General features: G+C 46.5%; 1 protein-coding gene across 1 annotated transcript; it reads right to left on the bottom strand.

Moving 5' to 3' along the window:
* Window positions 1-1067: 1067 nt before the first annotated feature.
* Window positions 1068-20507, bottom strand: LOC308571260 (mucin-3A-like). The gene is made up of 11 exons (XM_081166859.1): window positions 20269-20507; window positions 17566-17679; window positions 14585-14703; window positions 14378-14436; window positions 12232-12386; window positions 11259-11315; window positions 9729-9891; window positions 8526-8687; window positions 6332-6432; window positions 3624-3685; window positions 1068-1654 (listed from the first exon to the last, which is right to left on the bottom strand). The coding sequence occupies exons 4-11, from the start codon at window positions 14434-14436 to the stop codon at window positions 1616-1618; spliced, it is 798 nt and encodes a 265-aa protein (XP_081022985.1). The 5' UTR covers window positions 14585-14703; window positions 17566-17679; window positions 20269-20507; the 3' UTR covers window positions 1068-1615.
* Window positions 20508-20805: the final 298 nt, after the last annotated feature.

The raw sequence follows: 20805 nt of genomic DNA, 5'->3' as shown, positions 1-20805 counted from the left end.
TAAGAAAATAATAGTGAGGTAAAAGCTGTGGCGGTGTGGACGTGGGTGGCGCTGTGGGTTAAACCACAGAGCCTAGGGCTTGCCGATCAGAAGGTTGGCGGTTCGAATCCCTGCAACGGGGTGAGCTCCCGTTGCTGGGTCCCTGCTCCTGCCAACCTAGCAGTTCGAAAGCATGTCAAAGTGCAAGTAGATAAATAGGTACCGCTCTGGCAGGAAGGTAAACAGCATTTCTGCGCGCTGCTCTGGTTCGCCAGAAGCGGCTTAGTCATGCTGGCCACATGACCCGGAAGCTGTCCGCCGGCTCCCTTGGCCAATAAAGCGAGATGAGCGCTGCAACCCCAGAGTCGGCCACGACTGGATCTAATGGTCAGGGGTCCCTTTACCTTTACCTAAAAGCTGTTACTTGGCAGACCAAAACTATGGCTAAAGTGCTATAATGCTTGGCACACACAAGGATAGAACACCCTCAATCTGTCACATTCCTTGTCTTTTTTCCTCTCCTTTTATTTGCCAAAGAAAAATCTGATTTTGGTGGCGGCTATTTAATCTTTCCATGTGGCTTTCTGAAAAACTGCCTTTTCACCCCCACATGCCTGGTACACAGTTAACTCCCCAACAAAAGGAATTTGAATGTCACACACACACGATTTGCCATGCTTTTAAATTCTTTTCTTTTGTAAAATGCATGTGCTGCTTAATTGCAAATAGAATCTCTTGTTTTACGAAAAAAATAAACCAAATATTAAAGGTAACAATAAAAGGCAGAGTTAAAAACAGGAAACCAAAACCGCCAAAAAAGATTAATATTATAAATTAAAATCAGTTCCAGAGTAAGGTATTGATGGTGATATATTAGATTTGAATCTATGGGTTGTCTGTGCAAACGTAGAAGTCCTGGACAACCATGTGTATTGGAAGAAGTCGTCGATAGTGTTTGCACCGCCATTCAACAAAGCCTGGGAAAATCAACACGTAGGGTGAGTCGCGTTTGGGCAGAAATGGATTACTGGTTCGATGTGTGTCATGTGACAAAGGGTGTACACAAAGAACATCTGTGACTGTTTCTAAAAAAAACTTTCAACATTCCCCTACAATTCTGTTACAGGTGACGTAAGATATATTCTTCTTTTTTTATAGCACGTTGAAACTGTATCATTATGAATCACCCTGTATTTTTTTAAAAATGGCAAATTAGGAGGGGTGTATTGGGGGCACACACAAAAATGGGTTGACCACACCTGGATGTAATTTAAAGATGAGGACTCCAACATATATTGCTTAGGGATATCGAATGAACCACTCCATGATGTTTCCTTCCCTCCATGGATTGTAGCACAGTTTATGGATTCTTGGTGCAAACAGTCATGTGTACTCTTTGTTGGTTCCTCCACGGATCTGTTTTCAACAGAGTGGTCTTCTTCATAATAGGCTGAGAGTCTCATCCAGGAAACAGTTTCAGAAGAATTTTTTAAAGCTGGCATGCTGAACTCCACTGCCACCCATTAGACCCGCCTTTCTGTTAGTGGGCTTCCAGTTGCGATCCGTTGGGTGTTAGGTTTCTTCATTCACCTCAACTCCTGAAGGGAACTATCCGAAACGAGTCCCAGGATGGGAATCAACACTGGGTTGTTACCTCTGGCTTCTGGAACTGCAGCTGCAAAGAGAAGAAGTATAAAGTGTTATGTACTGAAGTTCTCACCCTGGGCCAGCAGGGGGATACTGTAGATAGTTATGCAAATAAGGGATCGAAAGTTCAGTGATTGGATAGTTTTAGAAAGTTCTTACAGTAACGTTGTACTGGAGCTCTATATAAGCAGGCTGACTGAACCCTTCAGTTCAGTTCTGTCCTGGCCTGTGAATAAACAAGAGCTGTTTGAAGAATCGCTGTGTCGTCTGATATGTTCACCCACAACTTAACATAAAGTGTGTTGTGAGGTCCATGAAAAAGCAGGGCTCATTTGAAACCAGAAGAAACGTGAAACTCTGCTTCTTCCTGACTTTGAAAGTAGCTGCATATTTAACAGAGTGAATATTGCCTGTGATCGTTGCAAAATATCACAGGCAGAATAAAATTGCCACAACTGCTGAATGAGAATCAAAGTTCTATGAGTTTGCCACGACGGCAAGCTTATTGCTTATGTAAGGGGTACAGGATATGCATGACAAAGCTATACACATTTAGGATACTTTTATCAATTTTTGGCATGCATACAGTTTATGAAATTTTATAAATTATGATTTTGGATCTGTGGAATCAACAGAGCTTGTTAACAAAGGAGATGTGAAAAAAACAAATTGGTGTTTGGAATTGTCGTTTTAAATTTATTTATTTTTATAGAAAAAACGAAACCTAATCACTTGTGTATTTGCATCACACAGCTAAGTCTGAACTGAAATATCCTCCCTTTTTACTGCCACATTTGCTAATTAATATGGAGAAGGGGCTCAGCAATTTTAAGGGAGGGGTGACAAGACCGTTGTCTTGCTTCAGTAAAGGACTGGATGAGAGCCAACAAACTGAAGCTCAATCCAGATAGGACTGAGGCACTGTCAGTGGGCGGTTCCCTTGACCAGATGGACGGGAGGTTGCCTTCTCCCTCTGAAGGAGCAGATAAGATAGCTTGGGTGGTCCTCCTGGAACCTTTGCTGTTGCTTGAGGTTCAGGTGGCCTCAATAGCCTTCCATCAGCTTCAGCTGGTGGTCCAGTTGTGCCCTATTAGGACTGGGATAGCTTAACTTCTGTTGTCTATGCTCCGGTAACCCTTAGGGTGGATTACTGCAAAGTGTTATATGTAGGGCTGTCTCTGAAGACGGTTCGGAAGCTTCAGTGGCCTTGTTGCTCACCGGGGCAAGATGGTTTGAGCATATAACCGACTGCCAATCATATAACCAGCTGCCAATCAGTTTCTCAGCCCAATTCAAAGTGCTGGTTTTGACCTATAAAGACTCAAATGGCTCAGGCCTTTCGAACTGTGTGGTGTGTGTGTTGTTTGTTACTATGTTATGTATTTTTGTGTTTCTACATTTTAACACCCCCCCCCCAGTTATCCTCGGATGAAGGGCGGAATAGAAATTTAAAAAATAGTAACTGGTGCTGGCAATGATTCATATGTTGACCGATGGCTATTACAGTGGTGCCTCGCAAGACGAAATTAATTTGTTCCGCGAGTTTTGTCGTCTTGCGATTTTTTTTGTCTTGCGAAGCACAGTGTCGGGAAAGTTTTGGAAAAGCTTCAAAAATCACCAAAGTCTTTAAAAACCTCAAAAAAGGCTACCACACCGTGTTCTATGAGTTGCTCCTCGAAGTCAAGTCGCAACTGTATTAACAGTGTTAAGAAAAAGGAAACAAACTTGCAAGACGTTTCCGTCTTGCAAAGCAAGCCCATAGGGAAAATCGTCTTGCGAAGCAGCTCAGAAAACCAAAAACCCTTTCGTCTAGCGAGTTTTTTGTCTTGCAAGGCATTCGTCTTGCTGGGCACCACTGTACTATATCTCTCATGTTTCATAATGGCGCAGATCTCCATGCTTGCTTTCGCTGTCTACACAATCATCATCTGTCGATTGATCTCAGGAGATGATAACCGAAAAAAATCTGCCCAAGATAAAACTATAGCTGTACGTACCTGCATTTCAGTATCTACTGCATCAAGAGTTGGTCTGAACACCTGCTTTCTGTCTTCAAGTCCTAAGAAACAAAGAGTATTACTATTATTATTATCATTATTTGTATACCACCCTTCTTCCAAGGATCACAGGGCTGTTTACAATACAGAAACACAAAAATGCATGTCATAGTCACAAACAAAAACAAGAACGCTCCTTCCACATAGTATTAGTACAGTGGTACCTCGCAAGATGAATGCCTCGCAAGACGAAAAACTCGCTAGACGAAAGTGTTTTGCGTTTTTTGAGTCGCTTCGCAAGACGAATTTCCCTATGGGCTTGCTTCGCAAGACGAAACGTCTTGTGAGTTCTTGCGAGTTTGTTTCCTTTTTCTTAAAGCCGCTAAGCCGTTAATAGCCGCTAAGCCGCTAAGCCGTTAATAGCCGCTAAGCCGCTAAGCCGTTAATAGCCGCTAAGCTGCTAAGCCGTTAATAGCCGCTAAGCCGCTAATAGCCGCTAAGCCGCTAAGCTGTTAATAGCCGCTAAGACGCTAAGCCGTTAATAGCTGCTAAGCCGCTAAGCCGTTAATAGCCGCTAAGCCGCTAATAGCCGCTAAGCTGCTAAGCTGCTAATAGCCGTGCTTCGCAAGGCAAAAAAACCGCAAGACGAAGAGACTTGCGGAACGGATTAATTTCGTCTTGCGAGGCACCACTGTATTTCTTAATTTAAGAGCAGCAAGAGTATTGGAATGGTTTATTGGCCGTAACCCAGAAAGCCCCTTTCCGCCTCTTACACAGCCTTTCCTGGGTGCACACAGTGAGGCTTCTCACTTCTTCCTCTCTAAGGGAATAGCTCAGTCGGTAGAGACAGAGACTCTTAATCACAGGGTTCGAGCCCCACATTGGGGGAAAGATTACAGCATTGCAGGGGGTTGGACTACATCATCCTCGTGGTCCCTTCGAACCCTACGATTCTAAATTTTGGGGCTGCATTGCACCAGAGTTTTGAGCCAAAGCTCTGAGAAGACAGTCCTGGCCGGTGGTGTTGCGTCCTTTGCTGGCACCCGGGGTGTGCGTGCCAGCTGGGAATGCAGGCGAGGCGTGGAGGGTGAACAAAACCTGCCGCTGGGCAGGCACAGGGCATGGAGAGTTCATGGGGTCATGTTGCGCTTCCTGCCCACCTGCCCAGGAGAGAGTCCGGCTGGCCGACAAGGCTCTTGGTGTTCGCATCCCCCTCCTTCCTGCCCTCATGCTATGCCTCTGGTCCTGGCCTGTGGCCAGCAAGATATCACGCTGCAATTATGCTGAGGGCATAATTGTTATAAGAATTTTAAGGTCTCAAATACAGAATCAATATTCGTAAATGCACACATATCTAAATATATGAACCATGTGTCTGAAATAGTATGGGAGAGCAATCCTGAAGTCATTTGGACTCTCCCAATGACCTCAAATATAACTCTGAGGTAAGGGAGGCAAATGAGGAAAGCCTTCCCATTGTCTTTTTGCTTGCAAATCCTGTCTTAAGGGCGTATTTGTGTATGAATAGAGTGAGCCTAGGGCTTGCCGATCAGAAGGTCAGTGGTTCGAATCCCCGCGACGGGGTGAGCTCCCGTTGCTCGGTCCCTGCTCCTGCCAACTTAACAGTTCGAAAGCATGTCAAAATGCAAGTAGATAAATAGGTACCGCTCCGGTGGGAAGGTAAACGGCGTTTCCGTGCGCTGCTCTGGTTCGCCAGAAGCAGCTTAGTCGTGCTGGCCACATGACCCGGAAGCTGTACGCCGGCTCCCTCGGCCAATAAAGCGAGATGAGCACCGCAACCCCAGAGTCAGTCACAACTGGACCTAATAGTCAGGGGTCCCTTTATCTTTACCTTGGGGTGAGCCTGTGACCTGGATTCAAGAACTAAAGTATTAACCATCACCAAAGAATGCCGAGGCTGCCCAGGTAATGCAATCAGTAACCATTATCAGGTATCCTGGCAAACAGGATTTCTGCTTACAGATAGGTAGCCGTGTTGGTCTGCCATAGTCAAAATAAAAAAATTCCTTCCAGTAGCACCTTAAAGACCAACTAAGTTAGTTCTTGGTATGAGCTTTCGTGTGCATGCACACTTCTTCAGATACACACACAGGATTTCTGCTTGTGTGTGTGTGTGTGTGTGTGTGTGCATATATATATATATATATGGGGTGGTCTTGAGCTACAGGTTGGGCAGTTTCAAGAGACTATATAAGGGCTTGCGCAGCATTGTTCTGGGTTCTCCTCTCTCCTGCGTGTGTCGAGTGGGGACCCTGTTGCAACAGTTCCTTGAATAAAGATCAGGCTTACTAGCTGCTTTGCTTCTCAATATACAGTGGTACCTCTGGTTGCAAACGGGACCCGTTCCAGAGGCCTGTTTGCAACCTGAAAAGAACGCAACCTGTGACTGCGCGTCTGTGCATGCGCGGGTCACAATTCGCCACGTCTGCACATGCGCGTGACGTCATTTTGTGCGTCTGCGCATGCGCGAGCAGCGAAACCCAGAAGTAACCCTTTCCGGTACTTCCGGGACGCAACCTGAAAACGCGCAACCTGAAGCGAACATAACATGAGGTATGACTGTACTCTGGTTGGACTCTGTTATTCTCTCCTACCAATAGGGAACCCACTTAAGGACTCTATGGGGGCTCTGGAATACCCCATAAGGGAAAAGGAGCAGTTTTTCTTATAACATAATGAATCATTACCATCCTCGCAGGCTGCTTTATTCACGATGCTCAGGCCTGCGGAAGGCTTCCACTCTTCCTCTTCATCTTCCACATACCAGAGCTCCTCTCCGTCAAGGAAGCTGCAAGAACAATATACACAGGTCACTCCTAGGATGACGCCTCCCGGAAAAGGTTGCACATTCTCTCTCTCTCTCTCTCCCTCCCACAGGGGTGCCAGCTCAAGGGCTTTTGCGGCCTGAGGCAGCAGCCTCACTCTACCTAACGGGTGGGCTGTCCTTGTCCCTCTCTCTTCCCCATCACCACATCCTCCATGTTCTGCCTTGTTAACGGAGAAATCTGAGGGCTCCCTCGGACAAAAAACAAGGACACCAGCCAGGAATACCAGAGCAAAACAGCAGCCAGTAGGCTTGGTCTTTATTGAAGACTGTCGCAACAGGACTCCCACCTGCCACAAGGTGGAACAAGATGGAAGCCCCAAATAAAATAGCCCCCAAACTTTTATTATAATCCCCATGTTACCCCCCCTCCAAACTACATCACTCATACATCACGGTTACATGAAAGGGGAGGTCTGGTGGCAGTAATCTGAGCATCCTGGACCCTGCCCTATGGTTCTCCTTGCCCTCCACCAAACACCCATCAAGTGTAACAAAAAAGATCTTTACATTTCCCTGTTTCCCAGCCAAGTTAATCACACAATTTTGTCTTCATCTGGGTTTGTTATTTCTGGAATAACAATACCTGTCTGGCACTCAGGTATCAGGATGCCAGCGATTATCACTCAGGCAGAGGGGCTGCTGAGTAGCTGAGCTCACATGTCTATATGAAGTGAGCCAGTACGTAGATACATTTATCAGTGAATTCTTACATTTGGTATGGTGCAGCAGAGGCCCTTTGAATAGATAGGAAGAAACTGTGATGAAGTGTTTTGTGGGGACAACTCACAAAAGTCACAAACGTGATTGTGCTGGTTTTGGTAGTGGGCTGCATGTGCATGATATCTGCTGGAGGGGCAACCCCCCCCCAACCTAGACATAAATTCCTGCAACAGCCTCAGAAGTCCAATTTTTCAATTCTTTCTACCTGCACCCCCATTTACACAACCCAGAAATATATCCCTGTTAATGTTCCTGCACGTCCCTCTCAGAGATCCGAGGACAACCTGGGCCTTTTCTAACTCAAGAGAAAACTTCGTTCAGTTCACATATGAAATATACTCAGAGTCGCAAAGTGATTTCATGCTCTTTATTCAGCTCATAGTGGTGAGGAGGAATGAATAAAAGTCCCCTCAAAGTATCTGCTTTATATACATTATTTACACAATGGGCTGCACATGATTGGTTAATTCTGGAATTCTAATGTAAGCCAATCAGGTTGTGGATTCACTTACCGTATATCTGGAGCATGATTGGGTGGTTCCTGCCAACCAATCATACTGCTGCATTGTTCTTGGACCAATCAGACTGCTGCATTCTGAATCCTATTGTTCTAGGACCAATCAGACTGCTGCAGTTTGGATCCTATTCAACTCAGTACATAACAACATACAATGGTATCTCGATTTTCTAGCGTCTTAGAAGCCGAAAAGCTGGAAGTAATTGCTTCCGTTTTCGAATGCGCCTCAGAAGTCAAACGGCTTAGCTTGTGTGGGTGTCCCCCCCCCCAATTTTCTCAATGGAAATTGCAGACGGTCCTTTGCACCTCTGTTTTCAAACGTTTCGAAAGCCGAAAGGTCTTCTGGAATGGATTACGTTCGAAAACCGAGGTACCACTGTATTAATGTGAAGTCGCCTAACAATTCACATTTATGCAGGGCAATGTGTGAACTAAAACACAGCAGCCCTTCAGAAAACCCCCCATTGTTTTCTGAATTTTCCATGCAGTTCTTGAACTGAAACAAGCACGAAAGAAAGTGTGTTGTGAAAAATTGTGCACGAAAATGCTTATATTCGTGAAAATACTGTATCCTCCCCCCCCCCCCCGGTGAAAATACTGTATATTAAAAACCATTATATACGGGGAATTTGCTTGCAAAAATGGACATGGGGATATATATATATATATATTATGCAAACTAATGAGGCAAGAACTGAAAAAGTTGGCAGGGTGGGGGATAAACTGAGAGAAACCGAGAATGATAGATTCATCCATCATTCTTTCTCTCTCTCTCTCAGTGAATTAAGTTCTCCATTGGAACTCTTGTGTTTCTTACCTCTCTTTAGATTTCTTCCTCATGGCTCTGAAGAGGAAGAAAGCCAGGACAGCACTGGTCACAAACAAAATGGCGAGCCCAATACCAAGGCCCACCTCACTCTTCTGGAAGCGTGTCTCGCAAAAATCTCCTGTGTACCAAAACTTGTCCATATCACTGCAACTGTGAGGGAAAAGATAGAGAGGTTGCTATACCCCAAACCTTAGCATGCAACCTGATTGAGGACACTGACATCTTCATCTGCAAGCGTTTGGTGTCCCTTCACGCTTCGTCTAGAAATGTCCCAATACACATGCATTCTCTTACCCACATTATATCAGGATGAAAATAACTGAGGAAGATGGAAGTCACAGCAGGACTGACGCTCACGAGAACGAGAAAGAGAACTGAAGGCAGAATACAGGGGTGGACTTTGGCAATATGGTGTCCTGAGCAAGGACAAAAGGCGTGGCTAGCGTCCGGGGGGCGCTGTCTGCAGCCAGCAATAATCATCCCACGAGGGCGTTGCCTGCGGCAAGCGTCCCGGGGGGCGGCGTGGCGATGTCACCCCTCCTCAGGGATGACACCCAGGGCGGACCACGCCCCACCCCCACGCCCCGCCCCCCACCCCCCACTTTCTCTGCCAGTTGGTGTGTGCAAATTTTGCTATGTTTACATTTTGTTAGGTAAAGGTAAAGGGACCCCGACCATTAGGTCCAGTCGTGACCGACTCTGGAGTTGTGGTGCTCATCTCGCTTTATTGGCCCAGGGAGCAGGCGTACAGCTTCTGGGTCATGTGGCCAGCATGACTAAGCCACTTCTGGCGAAGCAGAGCAGTGCACGGAAACGCCGTTTACCTTCCCACCAGAGCGGTACCTATTTATCTACTTGCACTTTGACATGCTTTCGAACTGGTAGGTTGGCAGGAGCAGGGACCGAGCAACGGGAGCTCATCCCGTCACAGAGATTCGAACCACCGACCTTCTGATCGGCAAGTCCTAGGCTCTGTGGTTTAACCCACAGCGCCACCTGTGTCCCTACATTTAGTTACCAACGTGCTAACGAGAACTTTTGCAGGACATGTGGGGGGGGAATGGGGTGTGTGTGTGAGAGAGAGTGCAGACAGGTATAGGGGTCATTATTTAAAGCTTTAAGTAGTGGGTGGTCTGAAGAGCCTGGAGCTGGGGGGGGTTTCTGCTACGCCCCCGCCGCCTGTCCACTTACAAGCACTCGGGGCCTGTTTCACGAATGCGACACTCTCCATAGTGGCAGTTCCAGGAAATCTTTGTGCCCTTGATGCAGTTGGTAATACAGCGCAATGTTCCCGTGGACATATCGGCATAATAGTAGGCTTCATATTGAGGCTTGACGATATTTTTGCAATAATCTGGGAACGAAAAAAAGGAAGAAATCTGGTCGTTTGGCGCAAGTCAAAGCAAAGGGGCATAACGAGTCAGTTTGCTGAAACTTAGAAAGTCTACTTTCAGTGCCTAAATGAGAGATTTCCTGGTGGAATAACCCAGACCAATCACTGGGAAATCTTAAAAAGCAGAGAGATACATGGAGCATGGGTTTGTCAATGACACCCAGTCTCAGGGGTGGGATACCGTATTGGCCCGAATATAAGCCGCACCCAAATATAAGCCGCGCCTTTAAAATTGGAGGGGGGGAGGGGAAAAAATTAAAATTAGCAAAGATCTACCACACAAATGATAATTTATGCTGGAAGTGTAAAGAAAAAGAAGGTACTTTTTATCATATGTGGTGGACGTGTCCTAAGGTGAATGACTTCTGGGAAAAGATTTATAATGAGCTGAAAAAATGTTGAAAAATACATTTATTAAAAAACCAGAAGCCTTCCTACTTGGAATAATAGGATTGGAACTGCCCCCAAAAAGATGTTAGTTTTCGTATGCCACTAAAGCGGCAAGACTGCTACTAGCTAAAACCTGGAAATCTCAAGAACTACCAGCAGTAGAAGAATGGCAGATGAAGATGTTGGACTTTTAGGAGCTGGCCGACCTGACTGGAAGAATCCGCGATCAGAAAGAAGAGGAATATCAAGAAGATTGCAAGAAATTTAAAGACTATTTAGCTACCGTATTTTTTGCTCTATAAGACTCACTTTTTCCCTCCTAAAAAGTAAGGGGAAATGTGTGTGCGTCTTATGGAGCGAATGCAGGCTGCGCAGCTATCCCAGAAGCCAGAACAGCAAGAGGGATTGCTGCTTTCGCTGCGCAGCGATCCCTCTTGCTGTTCTGGCTTCTAAGATTCAGAATTTTTTTCTTCTTGTTTTCCTCCTCCAAAAACTAGGTGCGTCTTGTGGTCTGGTGCGTCTTATAGAGCGAAAAAATATGGTGAATATTGTAACATAAGATAATTAGAAGTTACTTGAAAGTATCAAATAGGCTTAGGATTAGAGTAAGAATGAATTGTAAATGTGGAGAGTTATTTTTTAAAAAAACTGGGCAATGGCGCGCTACCTGCCCGTGACTCTGGAGCCTTCCCTGATCCCCTTCCCCCTTTGTTTTGGCAGATCAGGGAAGGCTCAGGAGCCATGGGTGGGCAGCCGTTGCCTAGGAGGTGCCAGCCTGATAGTGCAGTTGGCTCTCGCTGGCTTCAGGGAGCTGCTCGCTGCCGTGGCGCAAGAAAAATGGCGGGCACCATGGCAGCAAGCAGCTCCTGAAGCCAGCCGGAGCCAACTGCGCTAACAGGCTCTCCCTTCACCCTCCCATTCCCATATCTAGTACTCACCTTCTGCCGAAAAATTTCTAACCAGAGCGGGGGACTCTAAAACACGGAAACAGTAGTCTGGAACAAGAAGGAGAAGATTGTATTGTTCAGTTCCAGAATATTATTATTATTATTATTATTATTATTATTATTATTATTATTATTATTACCCTGCACACCCTAAACTATCTAATGTGTGTCACAAAGACAGGACTCATCCACACCTCTGCTTGTCGCTTGCCTAGAAAACAGTTTTCCATTTAATCAACACTTTCTACATCAAATACACGGGTCTTAGCAGTTTTCCTATTGCTCCGGTCCTTTCCCAGGGAAAAGCCCGCCTGCTTTCTAGTGCTAAATCGGAGCAAACCTCAAACCAGCTCAACAAAACACACACATGGGTAAATCTCCCTAGCTTGGAGATTTACACAGCCTGCGTGTCTTTGCTAACACAAAGACTGCATTATATTTTTTGTAATGAGGCCAAGTTCTTTGCTTTTTTAAGTCATTTGGAACCTTTCTTATTCATTACTTTTACTGCCGATAGATGAGACTTGTTTACTGGAACTACTGGGACTCTGTAAGTAAAAACTTCACTGATCGGCTAGGTGTCTGTGATTTATTCTAGCCTAAGTACTTTCAATGGAAACGTTTGTTTAAAGGTAGATGAGGGCAGATGTAAAATCCAACCAAGTTTTCACATAGCAATCAACCATAGTGCTAACTCTGCTAAGAAAGGTCAAGAATCTCTTCCCAAACCTTCTCTCTCCAACAGTGAATAGTCCTTTCTTGATGTAACCAAGAGATACGTCACTGTGTATCAGTTCCCAGAGGCCAAAAATATATACATATCTGAATATTTGTTCATAAAGGGACCACAAGTCTCTGGTGTTATTTGATGCTAAGGAAACCAAACTTTATAGCTAAGTCCCTGGAACTTTGCTCAGAGGAGGGAAGCAATATTGAAACTGGAACTCTGTTCTTCAGAACTTACCTTTGTCCTGCTGGCTACAGTTTCTGGCGTTGGCGTGTTCCAACTCCTTCACGAGCTCCTGTGTCCGGTTGATGATCTCTCTATCGATAGCACTGATGTTGTTCGGCATATTGATTTCCATGATGATCGTGAAGTTCACATCGATGCTGCCATTGCTAAAACAACAGTGGAGGGAGTACAACATCTCAGATGGTGAGCCACCATTTTGTGGTTTGATAATAAGAATGGGGGGGGGGCTGCTTCTTTTTGTTCAAACAGACTGTGTATCCAGTGTAAATAAAATAGTACAGTGGTACCTCGGGTTACATACGCTTCAGGTTACATACGCTTCAGGTTACAGATTCTGCTAACCCAGAAATAGTGCTTCAGGTTAAGAACTTTGCTTCAGGGTGAGAACAGAAATCGTGTTCTGGCAGCGCGGCGGCAGCAGGAGGCCCCATTAGCTAAAGTGGTGCTTCAGGTTAAGAACAGTTTCGGGTTAAGAACAGACCTTCAGAACGAATTAAGTTCTTAACCCAAGGTACCACTGTACAATAATAGCTCAGTTGGCAGAGTAAAGGTAAAGGGACCCCTGACCATTAGGTCCAGTCATGACCAACTCTGGGGTTGAGGCGCTCATCTTGCTTTATTGGCTGAGGGAGCCGGTGTACAGCTTCCGGGTCATGTGGCCAGCATGACTAAGCCGCTTCTGGCGAACCAGAGCAGCGCACAGAAACGCCGTTTACCTTCCCGCTGGAGTGGTACCTATTTATCTACTTGCACTTTGACGTGCTTTCAAACTGCTAGGTTGGCAGGAGCTGGGACTGAGCAACAGGAGCTCACACCGTCACGGGGATTCGAACCGCCGACCTTCTGATCGGTAAGTCCTAGGCTCTGTGGTTTAAGAGTATGAGACTCTTAATCTGAGGGTTGTGTGGAAGACTTCTGCATTGCAGCGGGTTGGACCAGATGACTCGCGAGGTCCCTTCCAACTCTACAACTCTACGATTCTAGGATTATCAATACTATATAGATAAAATCGATAGATTTTTTAAAAGTATGCATAACTGAATTATATGTCCAGATTGGCTCTTAACCTGAAACTGTTCTTAACCTGAAGCCTTAACCACTTTAGCTAATGGGGCCTCCCGCTGCCGCCACGCCGCTGCTGCGCGATTTCTGTTCTCATCCTGAAGTAAAGTTCTTAACCCGAGGTACTATTTCTGGGTTAGCGGAGTCTGTAACCTGCAGCGTATGTAACCTGAAGCGTATGTAACCTGAGGTACCACTTGTCAGGGACTCTGGAACAGAGGCACAGGGGAGAGAGGAAATGGAGAGCGAAGGGGAAGAATCGGAGGGGAGCGTAGGGGAGTATGGCAGTGACCCGAGAGATTCCATGAGCTTCTCCAGCGAATCAGAAGATTCCCAGAAGGAGGCGCCTATGGTCAGGGCAAGGGGGGTCCCGGGGGACACTCACCAGAAACAAGGGGCCAGCGGGGACTCCCAAAGCAGCAGCTGGAAATCAGGACCAGCTTCCCCACCAGAGCGTAGTGGGGGGGAGGAGTCCCATGGGGCAGGGCCAGCGTCTCCTCCAGCAGGGAGAGAATATGAGTCAGGGCTGACCACGCCTCCATCGGAGAGTGAAGGAACGGAAGGGAGGTCGGGTCCAGCTAGCCCCCCCCCCCCGAAGGGGGAAGCAGTGACAGGAGCAGTGTAACGGTCAGGAGGAAGGTTGCCGGCTGGGCGCGCGCGCCAAGTTCAAATGTACAGGCGCGCGGGACAGCAGAAAACCCGGATTGGGAACCAGGTCCTAAAGCCCGCCGGAGGCAAGGAGAAGACTATGGGGATTCAGCGTCAGAAGAGTCTAGGAAGGGCGAGACCCCAGCTGACAGGTGGAGCCAGAGGAGGAAAGAGCAAAGGAAGAGGTGGAGCAAGGCTAGAGTCTTAAACTGGTGTATGGGGGGAGGAGATTCAGACGGAGCTTCGGCGGTCTAGAGTTTCAGACGTAGAGCTGCACACTGCGGCTGTCAAATTGAAAATGAACTTCAATAAAGACTTTTGTATATAACGACGAACTGGCGTTGGTCCTTTGTGAGCTGGGACCTTGGGCAGCTCTGACACCACTGTATATCTCTCTCGCAAGCTGGTCTCTGCCTCAAGTACTCACTTCACGCTCAGTATCATCACATCACGGTATCCGTCCACATTCTTGTAGATTTGTCCCATCTATAATGTCGGGGGTGGTGGGAAACACAGAATATCTTCATAAACAAAGGCATGAAACAGAAATATCTTCATAAACAAAGAAAAAGACCTTTTCAGGTGAGAGTGGCAAGAGAAGATGTTTGAGGGTGAGCTAACGACTCATGGTTACCTCCTTCTTAAATTCTGCCTCCAGTATTTTAAACTTTTCTGAGTTTTTGTCGTCGTATTCCTTTTCGTACTCCCTGTTGGTGATCTTCACCTTGGCAGCAAATTCCACGGGCACGTTTACTAAAGCGGAGAGAAAGAGAGAGACCCATATTAGCAGCAGGGACAAGGAGCTTTCCAGCAAAGTAGCTGTCAAACCTTGAAAGCCAGTCCCTGTGCCGGCAGCAAGAGCAGTAGGTTCTTCACACCAGCCAACAGCTTTGTTTTTTTAAAAAAAATACTATTTCTACTTAAACTGCTGAAGACAAGGTCTGTGTAACTTGTGGGATGTAATCCTCTGGAGCAGTCAAGTACAACATTTCCTGTTTGCCTAGAGTGAACATGCGTGGGGAATGTTGGTCCAGCCAGTTGAACTTCCTGTTACACCTGGCTGGAGCATCCTTCCTTTTGCATGTGACTAGTTAGGTGAGCGTGACCTTTCCAGACCTGGTAAAAGGCCAAGTCACGTAGCCACCTCTCTCCCTTTTCATCCTGTCTGCTCCCTGCTTCACCTGGACTGCACGTCCCTGGGTTATCTTCCATACAGTGGTACTTCTGGTTACGTACTTAATTCGTTCTGGAGGTCCGTTCTTAACCTTAAACTGTCCTTAACCTGAAGCACCACTTTAGCTAACTGCTGCTGCTGCGCCACCGGAGCATGATTTCTGTTCTCATCCTGAAGCAAAGTTCTTAACCCAAGGTAATATTTCTGGGTTAGTGGAGTCTGTAACCTGAAGCGTATGTAACCCGAGGTTACCACTGTATGGGGTAGACCTGTTTGTACATATTTGTAACTTTAAGCCTAGAACCTACCTTCAGGGATCGCACTGTGCTCTGCCTGATCATGAGTAAAACTACTTTTTGTTACTTATGAATAAGACTATTGTGTCTTTATTCTTTTAGGAGAGATCAAAAGAGTCTTACCAGGAATAACAGAACATATTTCAATCTGGGCAAGCCAGATTGAATTGCTTATTATCTTAAGCAGTGGTGTCCAAACTTTTTTCAAAGAGGGACAGATTTGATGAAGTGAAGGGCTGTGAGGGCTGCCACAGAGGCTGGATTAAACTGACCGGCGGGCCAGATTAGGCCCCCAAAACCGACTTTGGACATGCCTGATCTTGAGAGACTCACAGGAGTCTGCAACCAGCTTCTTGCTGTGCAAAGGGGAAACACACTCTGCTGTATAAAGAAACTTGCTAGTGCAAGTCAGGAAGGATAATATGAATCAATATATCCTCTCCTGTTACCCACAACATTCCCACATAACCTGCAAGCTCGCTTCCAGTTTATTGGTCAAAGCTGGGCATGTCTTCACTCGTTCGATCCAGCAGCTTCTGAGCAGCTTCCAAAGCCTGACCTTTAACATTGTGCAAATTGGTCCTCCTAAAGTGAAGAAGCTTTTGCCAGCATCTTAGAGTCCCATCTTGGGGGCCTCTAGCCATGTGATTAAAAACATGTCTACTCTAGAATTGGTCAGCTCGGGTCCATGGGAAAGGAGGTGCACTTGATCCATACCCTCCAAATGTCCCCATTTTCCAGGAATGGTCCCGGAGTTACGAAAACCGTATCAGCTTCTGTGGAATTGGCGGAAATGACTGGCAGAATCCGAGACCAGGGAGAAGAGTTGGTGGGAAAAGATTGGAAAAAATTTAAAGTATATTTACAGAAATACTGTAAAATTAATAAATGTTAGAAGGATGCTGGAATGAAGTTACATGGTTTTAGCAGAGGTGTTATAAAGAACTAAGTAAAAATAGATTGTTAATGGGACAAAGTGTAAAATTTAAGGTCAGATTGTGTTAAGATAAATTATAGAACAAAAATTGAGAAAGATGGAAAGGATTTGCTGAAATAGCTAATTGAACAAGAATACAAAAAGGGAGGTGTGAGGAGGTCGATGATACAAGTAAATGAAAGGTAGAGATATAGAGATATTGGATGTGATTTTTTTAAATGTCTTTGCTTTTTTGTTGTTTTGTTGTATTTTTTGTTTTTCTCCTTTTTTTGATGTATTGTGAATTTTTTATTGTTTTCTTCCTTTTTTCTGTAATTATTAAACTTTTAATAAATATCTTTTTTAAAAAAAGAAAAGAAAACCGTATCAGCTTCTGATTTGATCCCAGAATGTCCCTAATTCCCCTGCCAGTGCAGCTGCTGCTGAGCTTGAGGAGGAAGATGAGCTGGCGCTTGTCCCAAGTGGCAGCGGCAAGGAGGCATCTCCTTGCTGCTCCATCCAAGGTCCAGCCCCGTGTAATGCACCAGCTCTGAGGCATAGGCATTAGGGATTAAGGGTTTTTTCAGGATGGAGGAGGGCATATGTGCTGTTTCCCATTGCTGTTGTGGTCTAAACCACTGAGCCTCTTGCGCTTGCTGATCAGAAGGTCAGCGGTTCAAATCCCCACGACGGGGTGAGCTCCCATTGCTCTGTCCCAGCTCCTGCCAACCTAGCAGTTCGAAAGCACGCCAGCGCAAGTAGATAAATAGATACCGCTCTGGCGGGAAGGTAAACTGCATTTCTGTGCGCTCTGGTTTCCATCACGGTGTCCCGCTATGCCAGAAGTGGTTCAGTCATGCTGGCCACATGAGCCAGAAAACTGTCTGTGGACAAACGCCGGCTCCCTCGACCTGAAAGCAAGATGAGCGCCACAACCCCACAGCTGCCTTTGACTGGACTTAACCATCCAGGGGTCCTTTACCTTTAGCTATGTGGTTGTGGCACTCGCCCTTCTTCTGATAGGATATGCTCTGGGGAGGGGGCAAAAAAAATATGGGGAGCCGAGGAGAGTTAGTTGGCAGGGAGTGAGAAATGTCCCTGTTTTCATCTGAGGGGTGTTGGAGGGTTTGCTGATGCCCTGGTTTTTCTCAATACAAAAGCCACTGCAGAGGGCAGGAGTTTCTACTAGACTGGAAGAATAGGGTCAGGTAGCACTCGCTTCTACTTACATGTAGCCGAATCGATCTCATCAGCAGCAAATTCACACCGCGGCCCATAGAATAAATTGTCAAGGCACAGACACTTAACACCATCGTATGTTCCTCCATTTTCACATTCGTTTGCTGGAAGAGAGAAGCAGCAATCTCTGTAAAGAAGAAATGTTGGGAACCCCACCCACCGCAACAGAATCCCTTAAAATGACAGGGGGAACTGCCCCTCACAGCTTAAATCAGTATACCCCAACCTGGCACCCTCCATATGTGGTGGACTCCAACTCCCATCAACCCTAGCCAGCTTTACCAAGTCCAATGGGCAGGGATGATAGGAGCTGCAGTGCAAAACATCAGGAGGGGAACCGTGTCACGGAAAGCAAGCTTAAAGGATGGGCAAGTAGAATGTGTGGGGGATTGCAGTCAAACTATGCAGGAGGGCTAGTTAGTGCGTGGAGGGGTTAAGACCAGAGAGGTCTGCTCCTAGACTCATCTAGGTCACACCCCTTTACCTCCGTGAGGGAGGAAGCGAAGTTGCTTCTCTTCCTTTCTCTCACTGTGTTCAAGCCATGTAACCAATCAGAACAGGGGTGTCTGAATTTGCTCAGACCACATGTTTGAAACAAGAGTGTGTGTTTTGCACCCATGCAGGCATGAATCAAGCCAGTTTGATTTTGTAAGTAAAGCATTTTAAATGTACTTAACAGTGTGTGGTCTGTTCATTGCCAGAAGGGGAGATGGGGGCGGGGGGCGCAAACACTGTAAGCAAACTAAACAGGATATCAAAAAGGATCTAACAACCTACAACCCCACACCATACTGCTATTGATATATATATATATATATTAATGTCCAGTAGCACCTTAGAGACAAACTAAGTTTGTTCTGGGTATAAGGTTTAATGTGCATGCACACATCTTCAGATACACTGAAACAGAAGTCACCAGACCCTTATATATAGTGGGAGGGTGGGGAGGGGTTTTTCTCAGAAGGGTAGTAGGAGATGGGTGATTGACTCAATGGGTATGGTAAACCTGTTGACGACTGTTAACGACTGCAATTAGTTCTACAGGAAGAAGCAAGGGATAGTATGCAGATGACCAAAAATCGCTTCAGCATATGTAATGAGACAAGAATCCAATATCTCTATTCAGACCAGGTCTCTCCATAGTTTTCAGTTGTACTTCAGCAACTTCTCTTTCAAGTTTGTTTCCATACTGCTGTTTAACTTTGCCTCTTTTAAACCCTCCTGGGGGCTCTCTCCCACTGGAGAGTGTGCAAATCACCACATTTTTTGAATCCAGGCATTCAGCTGGAAGCAGGGTATAAATAATAAATTATTATTATTATTATTGTTGTTGTTGTTGTTGTTGTTGTTGTTGTTGTTGTTGTTGTTGTTGTTGTTAGTCTGGCAATCTTTTGTTCTGCAACTGGTACTAAGAAGCAAGTTGCATCCAATTGTTGAGCTTGCATGACTAGCTGCCACTGATAGTCTTTTTTCCTCCATGGATTTTCCCAACCCCCTTTCAAGGATGTCTGAGTTGAGCATGCTTATTGCCTGAGCATGACACAAGTCCCACATTGGCTTTGGGGTAGAGCTAGGGGCAAAGCTCATGGGCACATAAACTTTGATCTCCAAAGCCGGCAGATGGATGGAAGAGCCCCAACTATGGCATCTCCACTCAAGCCCCTGGGATAACAGAGGCGGAGACTGAGGCCAGACTTGGCTCCACCGAGACAGGGAATCGTATTGAAGACTGGCGACGGGGGATACAAGGAAGAAGAAGAAAACTACCGTATTTTTCGCCCTATAGGACGCACCGGCCCATAGGACGCACCTAGTTTGGGGGGGGGGAATAAAGGGGAAAAAATTATTTCTCCCCCCAGGCACGGGGCTGGGGCGGGGGAAGCCCGAGCTTCCCCCTCCCCCAGCCCTCAGAACGGGACCCAGAGTGATGCCGAAGCTGCGTGCAGCTTTGGCATCGCTCTGGGAGCTTGCGGGGCTGGAGGAGGGGGAAGCCCTCCGCCAGCCTTCTAACCAAGTCGGGGGACAGCGGGAAAGGCGCACTGCGCCTCTCCCATTGTCCCCCGAGTTTGTGGGGCTGGCGACGGGGAGGAGCAGGATTCTCCCCCTCGCCAGCCTTCTAACCAAGTCGGGGGACAGTGGGAAAGGCACGCTGTGCCTCCCCGCTGTCCCCCGAGCTTGTGGGGCTGGCAGTGGGGCTCTCCTGAAGCCTGGAGAGCGAAAGGGGTCGGTGCGCACCGACCCCTCTCGCTCTCCAGGCTTCAGCGAAAGCCTGCATTCGCCCCATAGGACGCACACACATTTCCCCTTCATTTTCGGAGGGGGGAAAGTGCGTCCTATAGGGCGAAAAATACGGTATTCTGTGGAGGAAGGTGGGGGAAAGGCATGTCTACATGAGGCTGCCCCATTATGAAAGAAATCCCAATAGGATCTGCACAGAGGGAGATACAGAGAAGGTGCGTGTCCCTGAAGAAAGGAAGAAAATTCAGGACACACTCGTTCTTTGGGTAGAAACCGTATTAAAGGAAGATGCCTGAATGCCTCTAGGGGCCTGATAAGTGGAATCCAAAGAGGGACCATCATGACTGGGTCCATGCAACCCAATTCAGAAGCTATCTTGATGTTCCAGTTTTGGAGACAGAGCAAAAACAACCATCTTAAAAATACAGTATTCACAAAGAAGAAGTGATTCTTACCTTGAGGAGTAGTTGTGTGGCTGCTCTGGGTATCTGGGATCGTGGGTGTTGCAGGAGGAGATGTGGTAGAAATAATAGTACTAACTTCTGATGTTGTCTTGTCAGTAACTACTGTTGAATTACTGGTGACAATTGTTGTGGTGGTAATATATGTTGAGGACTCTGAGGTCACGTTCTCAGTTGCGCTGCTGGTGACTGGTGAAGAAAAAGTTGTATCCTCTTGTGCCGTGCTTGTAATAGCTGAGGGAACAGTTGTGTCCTCTGGTGCCACGCTTGTGAAAGGTGAGATGGTGCTGGTATCAGTGGACCCTGAGGTGACGTTCTCAGTTGCGCTGCTGGTGACTGGTGAGGAAAAAGTTGTGTCCTCTGGTGCCACGCTTGTGAAAGCTGAGATGGTGCTGGCATCAGTGGACTCTGGGGTGACGTTCTCTGTTACGCTGCTGGTGACTGGTGAGGAGACAGTTGTGTCCTCTGGTGCCACGCTTGTGAAAGCTGAGATGGTGCTGGCATCCGTGGACTCTGGGGTGACGTTCTCAG

This window comes from Podarcis bocagei (assembly GCF_964188305.1).
Source record: "Podarcis bocagei genome assembly, chromosome: 13".
Lineage (NCBI taxonomy): Eukaryota > Metazoa > Chordata > Lepidosauria > Squamata > Lacertidae > Podarcis > Podarcis bocagei.
The sequence above is the reverse complement of the archived record's forward strand: the minus strand, read 5'-3'. Positions and strand labels throughout refer to the sequence as shown.